Source organism: Quercus robur, chromosome 8 (genome assembly GCF_932294415.1).
Source record: "Quercus robur chromosome 8, dhQueRobu3.1, whole genome shotgun sequence".
Classification (NCBI taxonomy): domain Eukaryota; kingdom Viridiplantae; phylum Streptophyta; class Magnoliopsida; order Fagales; family Fagaceae; genus Quercus; species Quercus robur.
The window spans coordinates 15,903,809-15,921,867 of NC_065541.1; the positions used below are offsets into that span (position 1 = coordinate 15,903,809).

General features: G+C 31.3%; 1 protein-coding gene across 3 annotated transcripts; it reads left to right on the top strand.

Annotated features, from left to right (window-relative positions):
• The first annotated feature begins 12,570 nt into the window (after positions 1-12,570).
• LOC126694786 (transcription factor bHLH123-like) lies at positions 12,571-15,420 on the top strand. 3 transcript variants are annotated; one of them, XM_050391282.1, is made up of 7 exons: positions 12,571-13,283; positions 13,532-14,138; positions 14,245-14,355; positions 14,480-14,545; positions 14,684-14,743; positions 14,880-14,930; positions 15,066-15,420. In XM_050391282.1, exons 1-7 carry the CDS (start codon positions 12,976-12,978, stop codon positions 15,213-15,215), a joined length of 1,353 nt encoding a protein of 450 aa, XP_050247239.1. In that variant the 5' UTR covers positions 12,571-12,975; the 3' UTR covers positions 15,216-15,420. The 3 variants fall into 3 exon arrangements, with proteins under 3 accessions (XP_050247239.1, XP_050247237.1, XP_050247238.1); XM_050391280.1 differs by having other exon boundaries at positions 12,573-13,283; positions 14,684-14,749; XM_050391281.1 differs by having other exon boundaries at positions 12,577-13,283; positions 14,248-14,355; positions 14,684-14,749.
• The last annotated feature ends 2,639 nt before the right edge of the window (positions 15,421-18,059 follow it).

Below are 18,059 nucleotides of genomic sequence, written 5' to 3' on the forward strand. Positions count from 1 at the left end.
GTCCCAAACATGAAAGCACATAAACCAAGATCCGAAAAACTTTTTAATATACAGGTATGTGTTTCGATTTTGGTTGTCTAATTATTAGAGTGCAGTAAAGTCTTTTAACTCAAGATTCTTACTTAGCGCAGGCGTTTGGTTACTATGAAAGTGTGGATTGAGTTTTTCTTTTCATTTTTTTTTTTTTGATAACATTTTCTTTTTCTTTTTTTGGTAATTGGTGAAAGAATTTTTATTTATTTTTAAGATTCTGACCTGTCTTTAAAAAAAAATTATAATTAAAAATTTATTATCATTCAATTTATTATTCAGATCTAGATTAAACAGTAAAAAATCATATTATGCAATACGAAAAAATAAATAAGACAACAATATGATTACTTAGGAAAACCAATGAAACCAATAGTTTCAAGGTAAAAATCTAGGGAGGATCTAACCTAGCTATTCTTAAGATAAAACAAATCCACTAATAGAGAATTGAAGTTTTTACAAAAAATTTAATCCTAAATCTATTACTACCTCCAGTAGTAACTTACTGACACGACCACGTGCAAGCTCCGAATCCACGAACTTCTTCTTTCTTGGATTTGTTTTGCACAAACACCCACGTTTGTGATAATGAAATCCCATTCAAAGGTTTAGCAACACAAACTCTCTAGTTTGTAACTCCAAGACCACCCTTGAAAGTTTAGATCATCAGCAATTGTTGATTTTGTTGCAGGAATTTCAGATCTACTAGTTCTAATGGTATGAGATTGATTTCCAGTAGTGACTTTTAAAGAGGAAGGCACAATACCTTTTAGATCTCACAAGAACACCTCCAAAATCTTCTCAGATCTGTGAAAATGTAGTTAGAGTTTTCCTTTTATACCTAGTAGTGTTGGACTGAAACCCTAAACATTTAAACATAGTTTGGGCTAAAATAAAATTCTGCAGAAATTTCATGTTTGCAAATTTCGATTGGCCGAACCTGTTTCTCGATCGGTTGAACTCTTTAGAAATTTAATTCTCCTTTTAGCAGCTTGAATGTTCTTATATTCTGACTTGAAATACCTTGAGCATTGTCTAATTAAACCTATAGACATAGGAATCTATATCTAGATAAGTTTATGCTCACGGTTTACCAATTGTTCTAAAGTTTTAGAATATAACAATCTCTCCATTTGGCATCCGTGACAAACTCACATAAAAAATGAAATACTCAAGTACAAGAACAACTCAATTACAATAAAATGCCCAAATACATCACAAATTCCAATCTAAGATTTCTAACCCAAAAGTTACTAGAAGAGGCAGAATGTCTTGATTAGAATGTACCTGTCTTTCCTGAAACACTCAAAAGAGCACATCATTGCATGTGTGGAAATAAAGATAGATAAACAATAAATAACAAATATGCAATAACAGCAAATAACAAACATAGAAACTAACTTTCCCCTAAGTTAGATACATAAAAAAAAAAAAAAAAAAAAAAAAAAAAAAAAAAAAAAAAAACTTTTATTTTCTCCCCCTTTCAAACCCTTTCAAAAATAATTTCATCTTCCCCTAAATAAAAATAGTTAAAAACCTTTTCCAAATTTCATCTATTTCTCCCCCTTTTTGTCACATATTGACAAAGACAACCCAATCAATAGGTAGACTGTAAACATCCATAATAGAGGTCAAGAGAAAATAGAGAATCAAGAAACAACTCCCCCTATAAACAACATAGGTTATAAAAATAGCTTTCTCCCCCTACAAAAATAGGAAAAACAAAACAAGTTTTGAAAAAAACAATTTAGGAGAAAATTTAGGAGGTTGGGAAAACTAAAAAGATACAAAGCAAACAAAAAAAATAAGCTGAGGATTCACATGAATACAAATACTCTTTTTTTCAATATATGCAAACTTGACACTATGTAACCCTAAAACAAATACATGCAAACACTTTAGGCACAATCAGTTAAGGCTATACAATATAGATCTCAATGATATAAAAATTCAGCATGCGACGTGCTTTAGAGAAAATATTTGCACATTTATTATCTACCAAATCTCAAAAAAAAATATTCCCAATTTTTAGCAATTCACACATCAAGATAAATAGCATATTCTAAAATGTACAGAACTCAAAAATTAATTAATCAATTTTTAAATCAAGTTGAGTATCTAATTGAGCAAAGTGTATGCATGTTATGTGTGAAAACAATAAGAGAGATGGCTACAAAAATGCAAGATGGACAAAGAAAACAACGCAATGCATGTGAATCCCATCACAAAATGATGCATGAAAAGTCTGGTCGGTTAAGAACTTAAAAAACTTAAATTTTCCAGTTTCAATCAATTGAAAGGAATTGAGCATCACTTGAAAAAAAAAAAAAATCATGAAATTTTCAATCGGTCGAGCATCAATCGGACATCAATCGAATCAGCCAGAGACTTTTGGCCTTAAAACCTAAACATTTTCGATTAGTCGAGGGAGATCTTCGATCGGTCGAAACAGTGAAAATTTTTAAAACTTAAAAATTTGGAAATTTTATGCAGAAAAACAACTTGAAAGTAGTTTTTATGACTCAATGTAGATGCACATGATCCAGATTAGTTTTAAAAACATGATGCCTCTTAAATGCAGGTATCAGAACCAATCAAGAAGTTAAAATCACATAATTTAAACTTCTAAAACATGAAAATCTTATTTTCAAATTCTCAACCAAAACAAAACAAAAAATTTGCATTTACACATTAGATCATATGCAATTAAAGATGGCCAGATTAGTCAACACACAATCCTATGTATAGAGTTTAGCAAAGATTTGCGTATAGTATGTGCAACTAGTACGTGTACAAAGTACAGAAAATGTGATATATAAATGGTAGTAAAACAAATTTCTACATCATCAATCACATTAATTTGAAAGTGACTATCATCTAAAGAGTTACATCATTTAACTCCCACATCTCCTATAAAACATGCTTGCAATCATGTAAAAGCATTTTTTTTTTGTTCTTTTTTTTTTTTTGCCTTTTTTTTTTTTTTTTTTTTTTTTTTTTTAATTTCTCTTTTGATTTTCACATTCTTTTCACAATTAATACCTCGTTTAGTCTTGCAAGTGCTACACCTTACCGAGCATAGCTTTTATAATTTGCACATAAGTGTTTATGATTAGCGAGTAACAGTGGTGAGATGGTTATTTATGTATTTCTCCTATGATTTTTTAGTCTTTATAATCAAAAGAATATGACTTCAAAATCAAGAGCATGTGTTTAAAAACCATAAATAATTCACATAATATAAGCACCACATAGCACAAACTAACAAAGTGCAAAAAAATAAAGCTCATCAAAGCTAAACAAGGTACATAGTCATGAAATGCAAATTTCATAGGCCAACCTCAATTACACAATAAGTGATGTGTAATACAAAAACAATAAAAAACTATTTGGATTTTCAAAATTTTTATGACCACAAATAAAAAGCACACATTATGCTAAATGAATAAAATGCAACAACAATGCATGACAGTACTCAACTAAGTTATAGAGGGTACACAAACAAAAAATATCAAATTTCTTAATTAACCCATGAGTACATGTACAAACTAGTACATACTCACACAAAATCAAAAATAGCTCACGCACTCAATTATTCAACACATACTTTCTATGTTTCTCCACAATGTCAAGTATATTCTAAATCAAGAGAGAAAGATATCATAATTCATGTAATTCTCAAAAAAAAAAAAAAAAAAACAACTAAACACAAAATAAATTATTTTTGTCTTTTTGAAAATTTTCAATGTTTTTGATTTTTTTTTTTTTTAATAATCAAAAGAACCTAAGAAAACGAAACAACCAAAAACTGAAAGAAAAAGAAAAAAGAAAAATGTCCACAAATAATTGAAAGAATTATATCAAGGACAAATAAACAACACTCACCTTAGCAAGTCTTTTCTCACCCATATAGCACGCGTCTTTTGCTTTGTAGGTGAAAAACCATGAGAAACAAAGTGTATTTGATGGATTACACAATTCTTCTGGGAGAGACTGAAATCCTGTGATTTCCTTTCATAAGCCAACAAGCTTAAATTTTTCAAAAACATATGAAACAATTTATCAGGACTTAGGAGAAATATCATCACATATCTTAGACTGAAACATAGAATTTTTAAATTTCAATTTATGAGAGTTAGGACAAACGTGACCAGTAACACCACAAAAATGACAAACATGAATAAATTTAGGAATATCAGTATTTTTAACAACAGATCTAGTTTCAAGTTTTGGTATTTACCTCAACAAAGAACAATTTGGTCTAATATGACTAACAACACCACAAATATGACAGGTAGGCATAAAAACAGATTTCTTCAGCAATCTATCAGTAGGTTTAGACTTAGGTTTAGAAATTTCAGCGTTTACATAAGAACTTTTACCGTTGTCTAACCAAGCAAAATAAGCCTTTTCTTTATGATTCCTCTTGAAAGGAGAAACATAAACATTTTTATCTTTAGGCTTAATAGGAACAGAAACAGATCTGTCAATAACAGCAAGTTTGGCACAAGACAATTTCTCTAGTTCAGCTTTAGACTTAGCTAACTCTTGTTCCAAACTTTTCATCTTTTCATTTGGAGAAGAAAATTGACTTCTCAAAAATTCTTTCTTTTTATTAGATCCATCCAATCTCACAATCAATTCATCTTTTTCAAGATTAGCCAATTTTAACTCTTCTTTGAATTTCTTAGCAATTTTCATAGATTTAAATAATTCCTTACGAAGAGTTTCACAAGTATCAATAAGATCAATAGAAACAATAGTGTCATTTTTATTCAAATCATCACAAATATGAGCAGACAGACACTTAAGATTATCCATGATAGCAGGGATCAAGGATCTCACTCAGGATGTTAATCCAATCAGAGTGAACCCGATTTGATACCACTTGTTTGTTTGTTTAGACCCCTGAACACTCAGATTGTTTAACCTAATTAATTAACCAAATTAACACTTAGGTTTATTATTCAGATCTAGGTTAAATAGCAAAAAATCATATCATGCAGTGTGGAAAAATAAATAAGACAACGATATGATTACCTAGGTAAACCAATGAAATCAACAATTTCAAGGTAAAAAACCTAGGGAGGATTTGACCTACTTATCCTCAAAGTAAATCAAATTTATTAATAGAGAATTAAAGTTTTTACAAAAGATTTAACCTAAAATCTATTGTTACCTCTAGTAGTAACTTACTGACATGATCACGTGCCAGTTTTGAATCATCAGACTCCTTCTCTCTTGGATTTGCTTTGCACAAACATCCATGTTTATGACTTTGAGATTCTACTCAAATGTTTAACAACACAAACTCTCCAGTTTGTGACTCCAAGGCCACCCTTGAAGGTTTAGATCATTAGCAGTTGTTGATCTTGTTGCAGCAATTTTGAATTTACCAGTTCTAATGGTATGAGATTGATTTCCGGTAGTGACTTTTAAAGAGGAAGACACAATACTTTTTAGATCTCACAAGAGCACCTCCAAAGTCTTCTAAGATCTGTGAAAACGTAGTTAGGGTTTTTTCTTTTATACCCAGTAGTGTTGGACTAAAACCCTAAACGTTTAAATAGAGTTTGGGCTGAAATAGAATTCTACAAAAATTTCATGTCTACGAATTTCTATCAGTCGAAATTGTTTCTCAATCGGTTGAACTCTTCAGAAATTGAATTTTCATTTTTGCAGCTTGAATGTTCTTGTACTCTTACTTGTAACATCTTGAACATTGTCTAATTAAACCTAGAGATTTAGGAATTTATATATGAACAAGTTTGTGCTCACGGTTTGCTAATTGTTCTAAAGTTTTAGAACCTAACACAATAACTTTCTTCCATCAAAGTACAAAATCTTCAATGTATAAAACATGTTTTGTTAGTAAATGAACAAGTCTATTACCTCAACTGCAAATATGGAAAACAACAACTCGACGAAAGTCTTGAATAGTGGAAAACATGTCGTACGTATATCACCGGTGCCATTGATGAAGGCGGTGGGGACTGTTTGCTTAATGATTCTTTAACGTATATCATCATTACTAGTGAATTCCACCTTTTTTTTTATTTTTTAAAAAAGAATTTTATGATTCTTGATCTAATTTTAGAATCGGAGACCCTTACACTGTTCCTATCCTAACAGTCATAGGTACCACTTGATTGTTTCGTGTATTCACTCACATTTTTGGTTTCCTACTTTGCTAGTGGCTATACGGAAGATGACAAGATTTATTTTGAAATTGAGGAGTGGATTGCATCAATGCTTTAATAAAAATCTTCATTCCCTTTGTGCCATAGAAATGTCGGTGATATAGACATGCCGTATATGAGAGAGAGAGAGAGAGAGAGAGAGAGAGAGAGAGAGAGACTATTGTAAGTGTAAACATGATACCTCCCTACAAAGCGAGATTTGCGGTGTCCCGTTAATTTAAAGAACTATGGTTTTTTTTTTTTTTTTTTTTTTTTTTTTTTTTTTTAATTTTAATTTCCATTGATTTTCAATTTTGGTCGTTGTCAAGTTAAAAGTCCTACCTCCACATGAAAGGAAATAGATTAGAGCATTGTCACGAATGTAAGGAGTGCAAAATTTGCGTTCACTCTATATAATTCAAGATTCTAATTGGTACAAGTTATGACTTTCAAACATGGTCCAACTCCAACCAATTGGATGATTTCAAAAAGATTATACCGATATAATTAAGAGGAGTATATCAAAGGTAATTGAGCAACTAAGATAATCATAGTTCATACATATTGAAATAGGAATGTATCCTATTTTGACCCTTCACTTGTCAACTAACCCCACTCATTGTCCCAAAAGAAGAATGAAAACATGCTCTCTCTCTCTCTCTCTCTCTCTCTCTCTCTCAACTTCAGAGATACACCCAAAATTAAAAAAAAAAAAAAAAAAAAAATCAACGGGAAAGTTCTTTTCAAAAGAATACCTCTTTAAGATTAATAACTCCCTTCTCAAAAAAAGATTAATAACTCAGTATAATTGTTTTCAATTATTTAATTTATTGCAAATTTTGTTAATACTAATATTCCAACCAAGTTTCATATTCATTAAATTAAATATGATATATTTACGTGTAAAGTTTACATTTTTCTTATTGGAAATTTAAAGATACAACTTCCTCAAAAAAAGTTAAAGATACAGAAACCATAATCTAAAATTCTAGCCCATAGTGTGTGTTTGGCAAAAATTAAAAAGCCAGCTTATTTTACTATTCAGCTTATTTTTGCTACTATTCATGGGTTTCACTGCACTTTTTGATACTATTCATGAGTTTCACTATACTATTTCAGCTAATTTTTACTTTTATCTAAAGTATTTTTAGCAAAATAAATGGATTCCAAATAGACCCATAATCTAGAATTTGTGAAGAGATTTTCAAAGCGCAATAACAAGAATATTGGGATCCTTTCACTAGTTTGAAATGCAAATAGTATTCTAATCTTGATTGCTGACTTCCTATTAACAACCCTATGATTTATTCTGTCCATTTATCTTTGTTATTGGTCATGTGAGAACAAGGACGCACAATTTATAATCTAGTAAGATCCTTGATTTTTTAAAATAGTAGTCTAAAAATATTTTTCAACTATACTAATGTACTCAAGTAAAAATAAGTATCCATATGCAGCCTTAAAATTATAAATCACGACATCCCTTAATTAATGTGCGAATTTTTTGTTATTATTCATCTACGACCCTACTTACATTCTAAGATATTATTTTTTGCATTAACTAAAATCACATATCTTCAAAATCTTAGAGTTGTTTCTCAAAAAAAAAAAAAAAAAAAAATCTTAGAGTTTGTTTTCTTCTTCTTCTAAAAAAAATGTATTTATAATCACCTTAAATTATGAAGTATCTTAAGTATAGCGATGATTATACTAAAGGCTCGATTTTAACATTGGTTATAAAAAGATAAATTATAATATACTTATATTATTTGTTTATGTCAATCAAAATTTTGTTTAATTAATTAGGTGCTATTTACTTATATCATTTAAAGTTTTTGAAGTTAATTTTGCCTTCAATCTTATATTTAAACCTAGCTTGTCTTGACTAAAATATCCTAATTTTGCCATTTATCTAGTTATTTTTGTCTTCAATTTTATATTAAAACTTAACTCTTTTAGACTAAAATATTACGATTTTGCCGCCGATAAATAGAATATATCTTTAACATAATGAGGGAAGAAAACTCTTGTACTTTGAGAATGACATTAAAAAAAAAAAAAAAAAAGTCCCAAAATAAGTAGTCATTTAATTTAATTTTTTAAATTACAAACAATCTTTAAATTATCTTGGAATTTTTTTTTGTTGATATATATATATATTGGGGGGGGGGGGGGGGGGGGGGGGAGTTACGTGTAAGTTTGGGTAGGCCAAAATGCCAATGATTAGGATAGAGAATATTCAATAATAAGTCGTTTTCAGGGCTCTGACTCTTAGGAGAAGGCGGAATGAAGTGGACCCCACTTGTCTTCGCACGCGTGCACGCCGTGTGGACCCCTACTCGTTGACCCTTGGCTCTCAAAGTCATAATTTTCTAAGCATGACGCCAGAGTCAAAATTATATTTGGTATCTCTTACTAATAATTTTTGTTGTTTTTTAGTCAAAATATTTGAGCACCCCCTCTTCCTTTTTTTTTTTTTTTTTTTTTTTTTTTTTGGCATCAATCAAAATTATAATTTTATTGTTGGTTTTGAATATAGTTTTTCTTTTCAAATTATCTCATATATATAAATATAAATATAAATATATATGTTTTTTTTTTTATAATTAAGTTACAAATAATAATTTCCTCAAAAAAAAAAATTACAAATAATAATTGAGAAAGTGAGATTTAAGCTTAATTCTGTTTATAAAAATGACATATCAATGCTACCAAGCTCCGTATTGATGCTTACACTATATCTTTTCAAAAGTAAAAAACTCACATATATTATTTAAAATATCCAAGTTCTGATGTTAAATTACTGGCCAGCTATTTAAAAGCATATAGAGTAACGTGGCAAGCTCAGCTAGATCATGGAAACATGTCGTTTTTCATGCTCTTTGAGTATAGGCGAAGTTTATCATTATCGGTTAGAATAGTGTTTGAACTATAGTGAAGCCAATAAGTTATCTCTATGCATTAGGAGTAATTTAAATTGCATAGTTTCTTCTAAAATTTAGAGTAATTTTAAATTGAATCCTAAATTTAAAAGAAATTTAATTAAACCATGAAGTTTCTATATTGTTTCCAAAATAACGAAAGTTCATATAAGTAATAATTTTATCATATGTAAATATTAAAAAAAAAATCATGTAAATCAAATGCAACAATTTTGCATAAAAAAGCTTACAAAAACCTTTAAAAAATCTGGGCAGAAAAATACAATTTAATGCAGCTGTGATCAATTGGTAAGTCATTTTGCAATAAAAAAATATGTTTTGCAATAAAATGTCATTTGGCGTTCATGTGACATGCTTTTTAACAACTACATAAGTAGGGATGACAAAAAATTCTCATTTTATTCTGTGTAGGTTTTCTTCATCCCAAAGAGGTGATAGGACTGTGACGAGTTTTACTTGTCTCACCATGCCTTGCCATACTCAGAATGAGTATATATACATTTTATTAAACATATCATTTAATATATATATTATATATATTCTATTTATGATTTATTTTTGTTGTAGATATTCTATTACTATACCCCATGACTTTTCCCCTTCCTTTTAGAACTCTTTCAATTGTCAATCATCTTTCACAAATACCTTCAATCCACCCTGAACCAGGCTAGTCTCATGTGGGTTTTTTTCTAACCTGAAAAAAGATGACAGAGTTGTGGGGATAGGGCACCCTTGATCTAATTTCGCCCCATGACCACTCCTACAAATAATTCTCACGTGCAATTTACTTGATTTTTCATTAATATGGTTAACAATTATTGACTTTTCTGAGGGGATGATTTAAAATAATATTTTAAAATTTTATATTTAATTAAAACTTTTGGGAGATTATATAATTTTACCTTTAAATTATTTTTGGACTCGTTGTTTTTATTTTTTATTATATATTTTTAAGTGGTGGATGGGGATTAAAATTTTGAATATCTCTATTAAAAATACTAAACTATTTCATTCAGTTATAAAACTCTTGACCAAATAATTCTCCAGAGTATATGATTTAGGAGCCATTGGATAGTCCATGTTATATTATGTTCAAACTCTTGTCATAAACTAAATAAGTTGGTAAAACATTTTGCATGTTTCAACCTTAAATTTAAACTTTTTTCTCCCCATTTTCTTTGGGATAAATTTGATAGTTATAACGAAGGAAAAGAATTTGAAGTCCGAATTCTTGACATCTCTATTAGAACCCACTAAAAAGTACCAACTAAGTTATAAAACTCATGTCGGCTCTTATTTTCTTGTTAACTTAAATATCTTTTGTTAAATAATATATTAAGGCGCCGTAGAGGAATAGAGATGCATGACAGCATTGAAGATATTATTTGATCCCCTAGGATATGACCTAAGTTCCTGATCAAATTCCTATTTTTCTTGACTACAAAGTAGTATAGTTGATGTCAACGCGATCTTATCCTAGACTAAAAAAATAATATACTTTTATTCGAGGGACGCATTCAATTCCAACATTATTGAGAAATGAGTTTAAATTAGAAAAACTCCGACCCTAATTGTCATTAGTCACCCAAGTAAAACAAAACATGAGACATTTACCAACAGAAAATGCTCAATGGATGTCTTTTTCGACGAAAGTTTGTTCCCAAGTCACAATTTACGTTACTATGAACTTGAAATTGGTACGACAAATTTGACGCTTCCACTATGGTTTTGATTTGCTGAGTTGATTGTCAACTGCCGTCAGGTGATCCCATTTAATTTGTGACAATTTGGTGAGGTTTGAGGTGGCCAATTTTCTTGGTAAAATATTTTCATTGAAAACACAAGGAAATGATTTTCAATACATTAATATTGTTCATTATGGAAAATATTGATGGCTGCTAGAGCATCGTATTGTGTAAAATATCACCTAATGGAAAAGAAGTCGCATGCTGGTTCTATATCTCCCTTAATCTAGACTGTTGTTGGTTCCCACCTCAGAAATCCAAATACTGTATGATGAAAATAGAAATTGTTTTCTTATTGTTAAGACGTTGATATTTGATGGCATTCGTGCTAGATTATATTTGAAGCACATTATGTGTTCATTTTTCATCCATGTAACATGCTTCATTCGGAATCGAATGTTATTCACACTAAACTCTCTATGTGTATATATCTTTTGGGGTCTTTTTTTAGAATGATTACTCTTCCTAAAGAGATTTTGGATTCTTAGCACAATTCATTTAGAATCGCATCTCATGAAATAAATGTCACTAATATAAATCTCTCTCTTTCTCTTTCACTTTTTCCTAATCCCTCCTTAGCACTAAGCTCATTTATTAAAAAGGACAGAAAAAGTGGTCGAAATTAATTCCCACACTAGAGACTTGTCCAAAAAAAAAAAAAAAAAAAAAATCCAAAACTAGAGCTTTTAGGAATTATTATTATCATCATTATTGTTTTGCAATAACGTACATATATATCAGTTTGTATACATAAAATAGACATAGGTTTGCAAGACATAATTCTAGGAGATTCGCTAGCTATTAATTAGTAATACGAGTAGTGAAGTTTGAAGGCAAAAACCCAGTCCATAGTGGGTCATATAATCAAATTAAGATGCGAAGAGGATTCTCACAACTTTCCCAAGCTAGATCAGTATTTCTATCTCATGTTTGGTTGGCTCACCGCTTGGCAAAACATGCACAACATGTTGAGGGTGACAAGGTCTAGAATGAGTGAGACACCAAACTTTCTTGCATCAGAGGCTCAGATGTACAACTAGATGCTACTTAATACTGATATTAATCAATGAGTATTTCTTATTGTTGATTCTCAAGAAAATTTAAAAAAAGGTTGTATACATAAAATACATTAAATTTGGTTGGATGGTTTTCTGAGATTCTTCTCTAGTCTTTTAACACCCTTATCATTTGTACTTTGTATATCAAGCCGTGTATTTTGCAACTTGCTACCAACCCTGGCCAGAGCTTTGGTCATCCACTGAATAATTATACGATCATCATTATAAATGAAACTATACTGGGTCACCAGCTAAACATTATTATATATAATTTTACATGATGATTCACATATAACAATGAAACCCACTTTTTTACAAATTCAGTGTGTAGAATACCTAATAAGTGAACATTAATCAAAGTCTTTCATATTATCTGGCTAAGTAGTTAATAGTTACATATACGAGTATCCTTTAGAATTTATCATAAAATGACTATAGCTGCATAGCATATCCATGGAATGACTAGAATACCCTTTTTGTAGTGCTCTATGATTGGCAGAGTGGCACCTTCTTGGTGTGAGCCCAACCTGGCGTGAGTATAGTGTTATTTTCTTAATCATTATTTATTGAATCTACAAAAGAAAAACATTCTAAAGACAAGGAAATTAAAAAGAAAGAATGTAGGGAATAGAAAATTTTAGCATATAAAAAATAAAGTTGATGTTGAAAATCATCAAAGAAATGTAAAAATTCAATTGCGCAATGACCTTTCCTCTTGTCTAATCACTCACGCCCCCCTGAAAATGTCAACCACATTCCGGTTACTTCTTTCTTTCACTCCCTATACATACACACACCAAACGGGTTTAATCCGCTAGTATAAATATTTGAGATGCAGCGAACCGTTTTCATTCATTTTCTGCACACCATAAAAGCTCAAAGAGACCCAACAAAACAAGGCCAAGAGTTTGAAGAATCTGAAGCCACAAGTAGTACTCCAGAGAAAGCTAGCTAGCTACTGCTAGAGAAGAAGCAAGAGAATACATATTATATTAGCAACCGTATATAAACATAAAGAAGCATGGCAGATGAGTTCAACACAAGTGGGAACTGGTGGGATTCAACATCAAGAAGCAGGTTTGAAAGCGGCACATCATCGTCTTCGGGGCTCAATAATTCGGGGAGCTTTGGATGGCCAACTGATATGGCTGACATCAAAGCAAGGACTAATACTATGGATTCCATGTCGTCGGTGTCTGGTAGTTCGGTGGTTTTCCAGGAACCCCAGAAGCTGCAAGGGCATGAGTCAGCTGGTGGTGGCGACCCAAGCTTGCAAATGATGGGTTTAGGCCTTTCAACTCAAGCCATGGATTGGAACCAAAGCTTGCTGTAAGTACAAAATATAGAACTACTCTTTCATCTCAAAGAAACCCTACAAGGAATCAATCTTTCATATCTTTTTTTGATATTTGTTTTTTAAATGAAAAGTAAACATGTGGAATTGAGTAATAATTTGATATGTAGTATGTAGCATTAGATAAGATAATCAAGGATTTTAACTTTTATATGTTGACAATCACTTACACCCCAAAATTTTGGAACTAAGGTTTGGTTGTTATTGTTTTATATGTTGATAGTCGAGGTGAAAAGGCTGCTGATAGTAGTTTCCGTGCCATGCTTCAAGAAAACTTGAACTCAAACACTAACTTTCAGCAAGAAACTGGGATGGGATCCTCTCAATGGAGATCAGAAAAAATGTTTTCAGGGATGAGTGGGGGAGAGTCATCCTCAAATGAGTTTAAGCAACTTAATCGTGGTTTTTCTTTAGATCAACCTTCCTTTAGTCCTCAATATAGTTCTGGGGATAGCACTGTGACATGCCAAGGCTTGCCTTCTAGTTTTCAAATGGATTCATCGGCTATGTATGGAAGCCCTTCAACTATATTGCAAGGACTATTGGGACCAGATAGTAACCAGCCTCAACAGCCTTCATTTGAGAATCGTCCTATGAATTTTTCTTATCCAGCGAACTATGGCGTGAATTCTAGTGAATTGTTGCCATCTTGGTCGGCTAAGGTTCCTCCGTTTTTGAGAAGTTCACCACCAAAACAGACAGTACCACATAACCAGTTGCATTTCTCTAACAACGCCCCGTTTTGGAACGCGTCTGAAGCCGCCATGAAGGGCTTTTTCCCATTGATGCAACAGCAGTTTCCCACAACAAGCTTTGAAGAAAAACCAAAGGTAAGATTATGAACATGGTAATTGGGGAAGGAAACATAGATGATATATTAATTCATGATTAGGGTTTCAAGTATGGGGTTGAAATCTTGATAGATTCATTCTTTAGCAGAATATATCCGAAGTTCGGGACTCAAGCACAGTGGTGAAGAAAAGTGGCAGTGAAGCCACATCTAAAAGGCCTCGGAATGAAACACAGACTCCTTTACCAGCTTTTAAGGTACAATAAATAAGGCTTTGGACAAGAGCAAGCTTTAAGCTTTTTTTTCCTTTTTCTTGTTTTCTTTTTAAATTTAATTCAATTTCATAGATATGGATGAGAATTGTTATAGCTTTGGTAATAGGTGAGGAAAGAGAAGATGGGGGACAGAATCACTGCGCTCCAACAATTGGTATCACCTTTCGGAAAGGTAAGGCTTCTGAATTGATCAAGCTCCTTTACTTTCTCAATGAGTAGAGAGAGTGATCATTTTCTTTCTGAATTCTGAATTCATACAATTACATCTTTTACTTTGATGGATCTTAAAAATCATGTTATATTGTGTCAGACTGATACAGCCTCAGTGCTTTCTGAAGCCATTGAATACATCAAGTTTCTCCATGAACAAGTTAGTGTGAGTCCCATATGTGCCTTGTTACATTTTAACAATGGCTTTAGTTAATTACATTATGATAGCAACACTTACAGACAGAAATTAAGTATCAGCCATTTCTAATTTATGTCTGTATTTTAAACCATATTAGGTCTTAAGCACACCTTACATGAAAAGTGGAGCTCCCATACAGCATCAGCAGGTACAATATTCTCCATCCTAGCTACCATCTTTTAAAGCCAATGACAACCCTTTTTTAATTTATTATTGCTTGTCCTTAGGAACCAATTCTCTGTCTCTTTAATAAGCATTTATTTTTGTGTTTTCCTTAATGTAGAATTCTGATAAATCTAAGGATCCAGAAGGACCAAAACAAGACCTTAGAAGTCGAGGACTATGTTTGGTACCAGTTTCAAGTACATTCCCAGTCACTCATGAGACCACAGTTGATTTCTGGACTCCTACATTTGGAGGAACTTTCAGATAGATGGTGAAGAAAGTTCAACTTATTAACTGTAACAAATATACATCTTATCAAAACCCTAGCCAAGTTGGGAGTGATAAGATCAAAGAAAAAAGAGCAGAAGACACAGAAAGACCACATTATTGTACTAGTTTGAGTTGGCAATAGAAATTGAAGAGAAAGAAAAAAAAAAAGGAATTGACCCTCCAAAGGACAGACCATTGTTGGGCCAGCTAGAGGCAAAATGATGCAGGTTTGGCCAATATTGGGATCATTGGAAAGCATATTAATTGTTGTTGTAATAATAATAATTCAAGAATTGTGATTAATTAGAGGTGGGCTAGCTAGCAAGGAATGAAAGAAAAAAGCTAGCTGCTGGATTTAGGGAAAGTTTTTAAACTAATTTTTAGAGAAAAAAAATTTGTTGTTATTAGTAGCTAGAGGATAAAGGAGCTTTTGTTCTTGTTGCTATATTGTGAATAGAGCTGGCACTACCTTTGATTTAAGAGTAAAGGAAGGAGAAAAAAATTTGAAAGAATAATTGAATTATAGAATAGGAGTGAGTGTGGGGATGTCATTTGATTGGAAATCTCACTTTTGATTTTTTTATGTGTTTGGAATATGTTAGTGGAAGTCAGAGGGAGGCCCACATGCTCATCCTTTCAGATTTTTACTAATTTATTATTTTGAAATTATTATTATTATTATTATTAATTTTTTTTTATAAAAGTTAAATTAGAAGATGTATGTCCTGATGCTATCAGTTATGCTTTTGTGCTTTTCATCGACTGGTCACATTGAGGGGCTTCCATTGGAAGGTAAAGAGAAGCCTAAACCCATAAATAGTTTTATCCTCATTGGACTTCTCGAACCCATAAATGGTCCTCATTGAATCTCTTCAAATAGTTGGCTATTTTTTTTTTCTTTCCACAACCCCCCCCCCCCCCCCCCCCCCCCCCCCCCCCAAAAAAAATATGACAACTTTTAGTGGTCTGTAGCTTGATTTTGTATTTACAATTGTTGAACATGTACATATTGGTTTGAAAGAAAATAGAAAAGAATCTTCATCTTGAATATGCAATTGAGGTACATTTAGTTGCCTTTCCTTTTCCATAGAAAGAAAAGCTTCAAACCAAAGTGAACAAGATAAAATGATCACTTTTATTCTTAATGATCAATGTTGACAGGCTTTGTTTGCTCATTTTATAAAAGGAGATAAACTTTTTCTTTTCCCAAACTGAGTTGTTTGTTTTTATACTTACGTTTGAGCAAATAATTATAAGACTAGTCATCTTTTAGGCTCGTATAAAGCTTGTTTCTTTTTATTATTGTTAATTTTCCTTGAAGGTTTTATAATTAGTGGCATTGTAAGAAAATTTTTGCAACAATGGCCCTGGATGTGACAAAAAATTCATAAAATGTTTTGGTTGAAATAACCTTGAAATGGTTGAATTATCATGAAGAACCGTATATGATTGTATCTCCACATACGGGACAAAGATAACACATATATTAGATATGTGTATTCTTCTTCTTACATAATGTAAGTCTCATATATTTGTGTGATTTACACCTTATGCATGAGAGAATATGTACATATTCAATGCATAAAATAATTATTACATGATAAATTTTTTATAACAATTAAAATTTTTTATAACAATTAAAGATAAAGAAAGACCGTAAAAAAAAAAAAAAAAAAATACAAAAAGAGTGAAAGATCTTTGATTAATTTGGAAATCTACTTGATTGGTATATAAGTATATCTTGATACCTACTTTACTCCCGCACTGGCTTTAGCAACTGTTGGCTGAAAGTGTACCTTCATTAGTCATAACACATGTTTGCTGGTCCCGGTATATGTTGTCGCCTTGTGATTGAGCACTTTAAACGAGATTAATTATTAAATTTTTTTCTAGTAAATTCATCTCTAGACTAATTAAGAAAATGAATGGCAATAGAAAGCAGAATCTAAGTGTTTATCATTATTATGCCAATTTAGGCTTTCATGTGACTCCAAGACACTTAACAATCTGATCTAGATTTGTCTTCACTAAGACGTTAATCAATTCCTATAAATGATTCCTTTCAACAGTCCTTCCATGTTCAGTGTCAATAACATTATTTGCAATTACTTTTATTAGAGGAATCAGTTCTGCTATGGACATTATTTATTTGTCTAGGAACCATTTTTTTTTTTGGGGGTCAAAAGCATAAATCAAAAATATTTTGAAATGCAGTAGCACGAATATATGTGCTTTCCTTCTTGCTTGACTCGCCCATCTCTTCATGTCGGAGGAGGGGGGTGAAAAACTGAAAATTACAGAAGAAATGGACAAGGAGTAAAAGAATTCGTTTCTTAGATCTTTTTTAATCTAGCTAGCAAGGCAGCAAATATTATGGAAGAAAAAGGTAGAGTTTCCAAACTACACATTTTTAAAAATTAAGAATGTTAACCCTCGCCCTATATTTATTTATTTTTATCAACCTTTCCTGTCAAAACTATACAATTACTATTCACTATTAGGCCAAGGTAAGAAGGACAAAATTTAGCTACAAAATTGGTTATAATATAAGGATACAACTTTACTCAATAAACTAAACATTATTGCATATTTTGAAAATCTAATCGTTGAATTGTATGTTCTTTATGCTCTTAATATACATGTTAAATTTTGTGTCAATCGGATATTATTTACTACATGATCTATAAGCTTATATTTTATACATAATTTTAAATTACAAAAACTTGTAATTTAAACAATTTATTGATGACATAACTATTATTCTTTAATTTTTTAGAAATTTTGCAAACGTGGAAGATATAAAAAGAAAATATAATCCAATGGTAGATTTGTCAAAATTCAC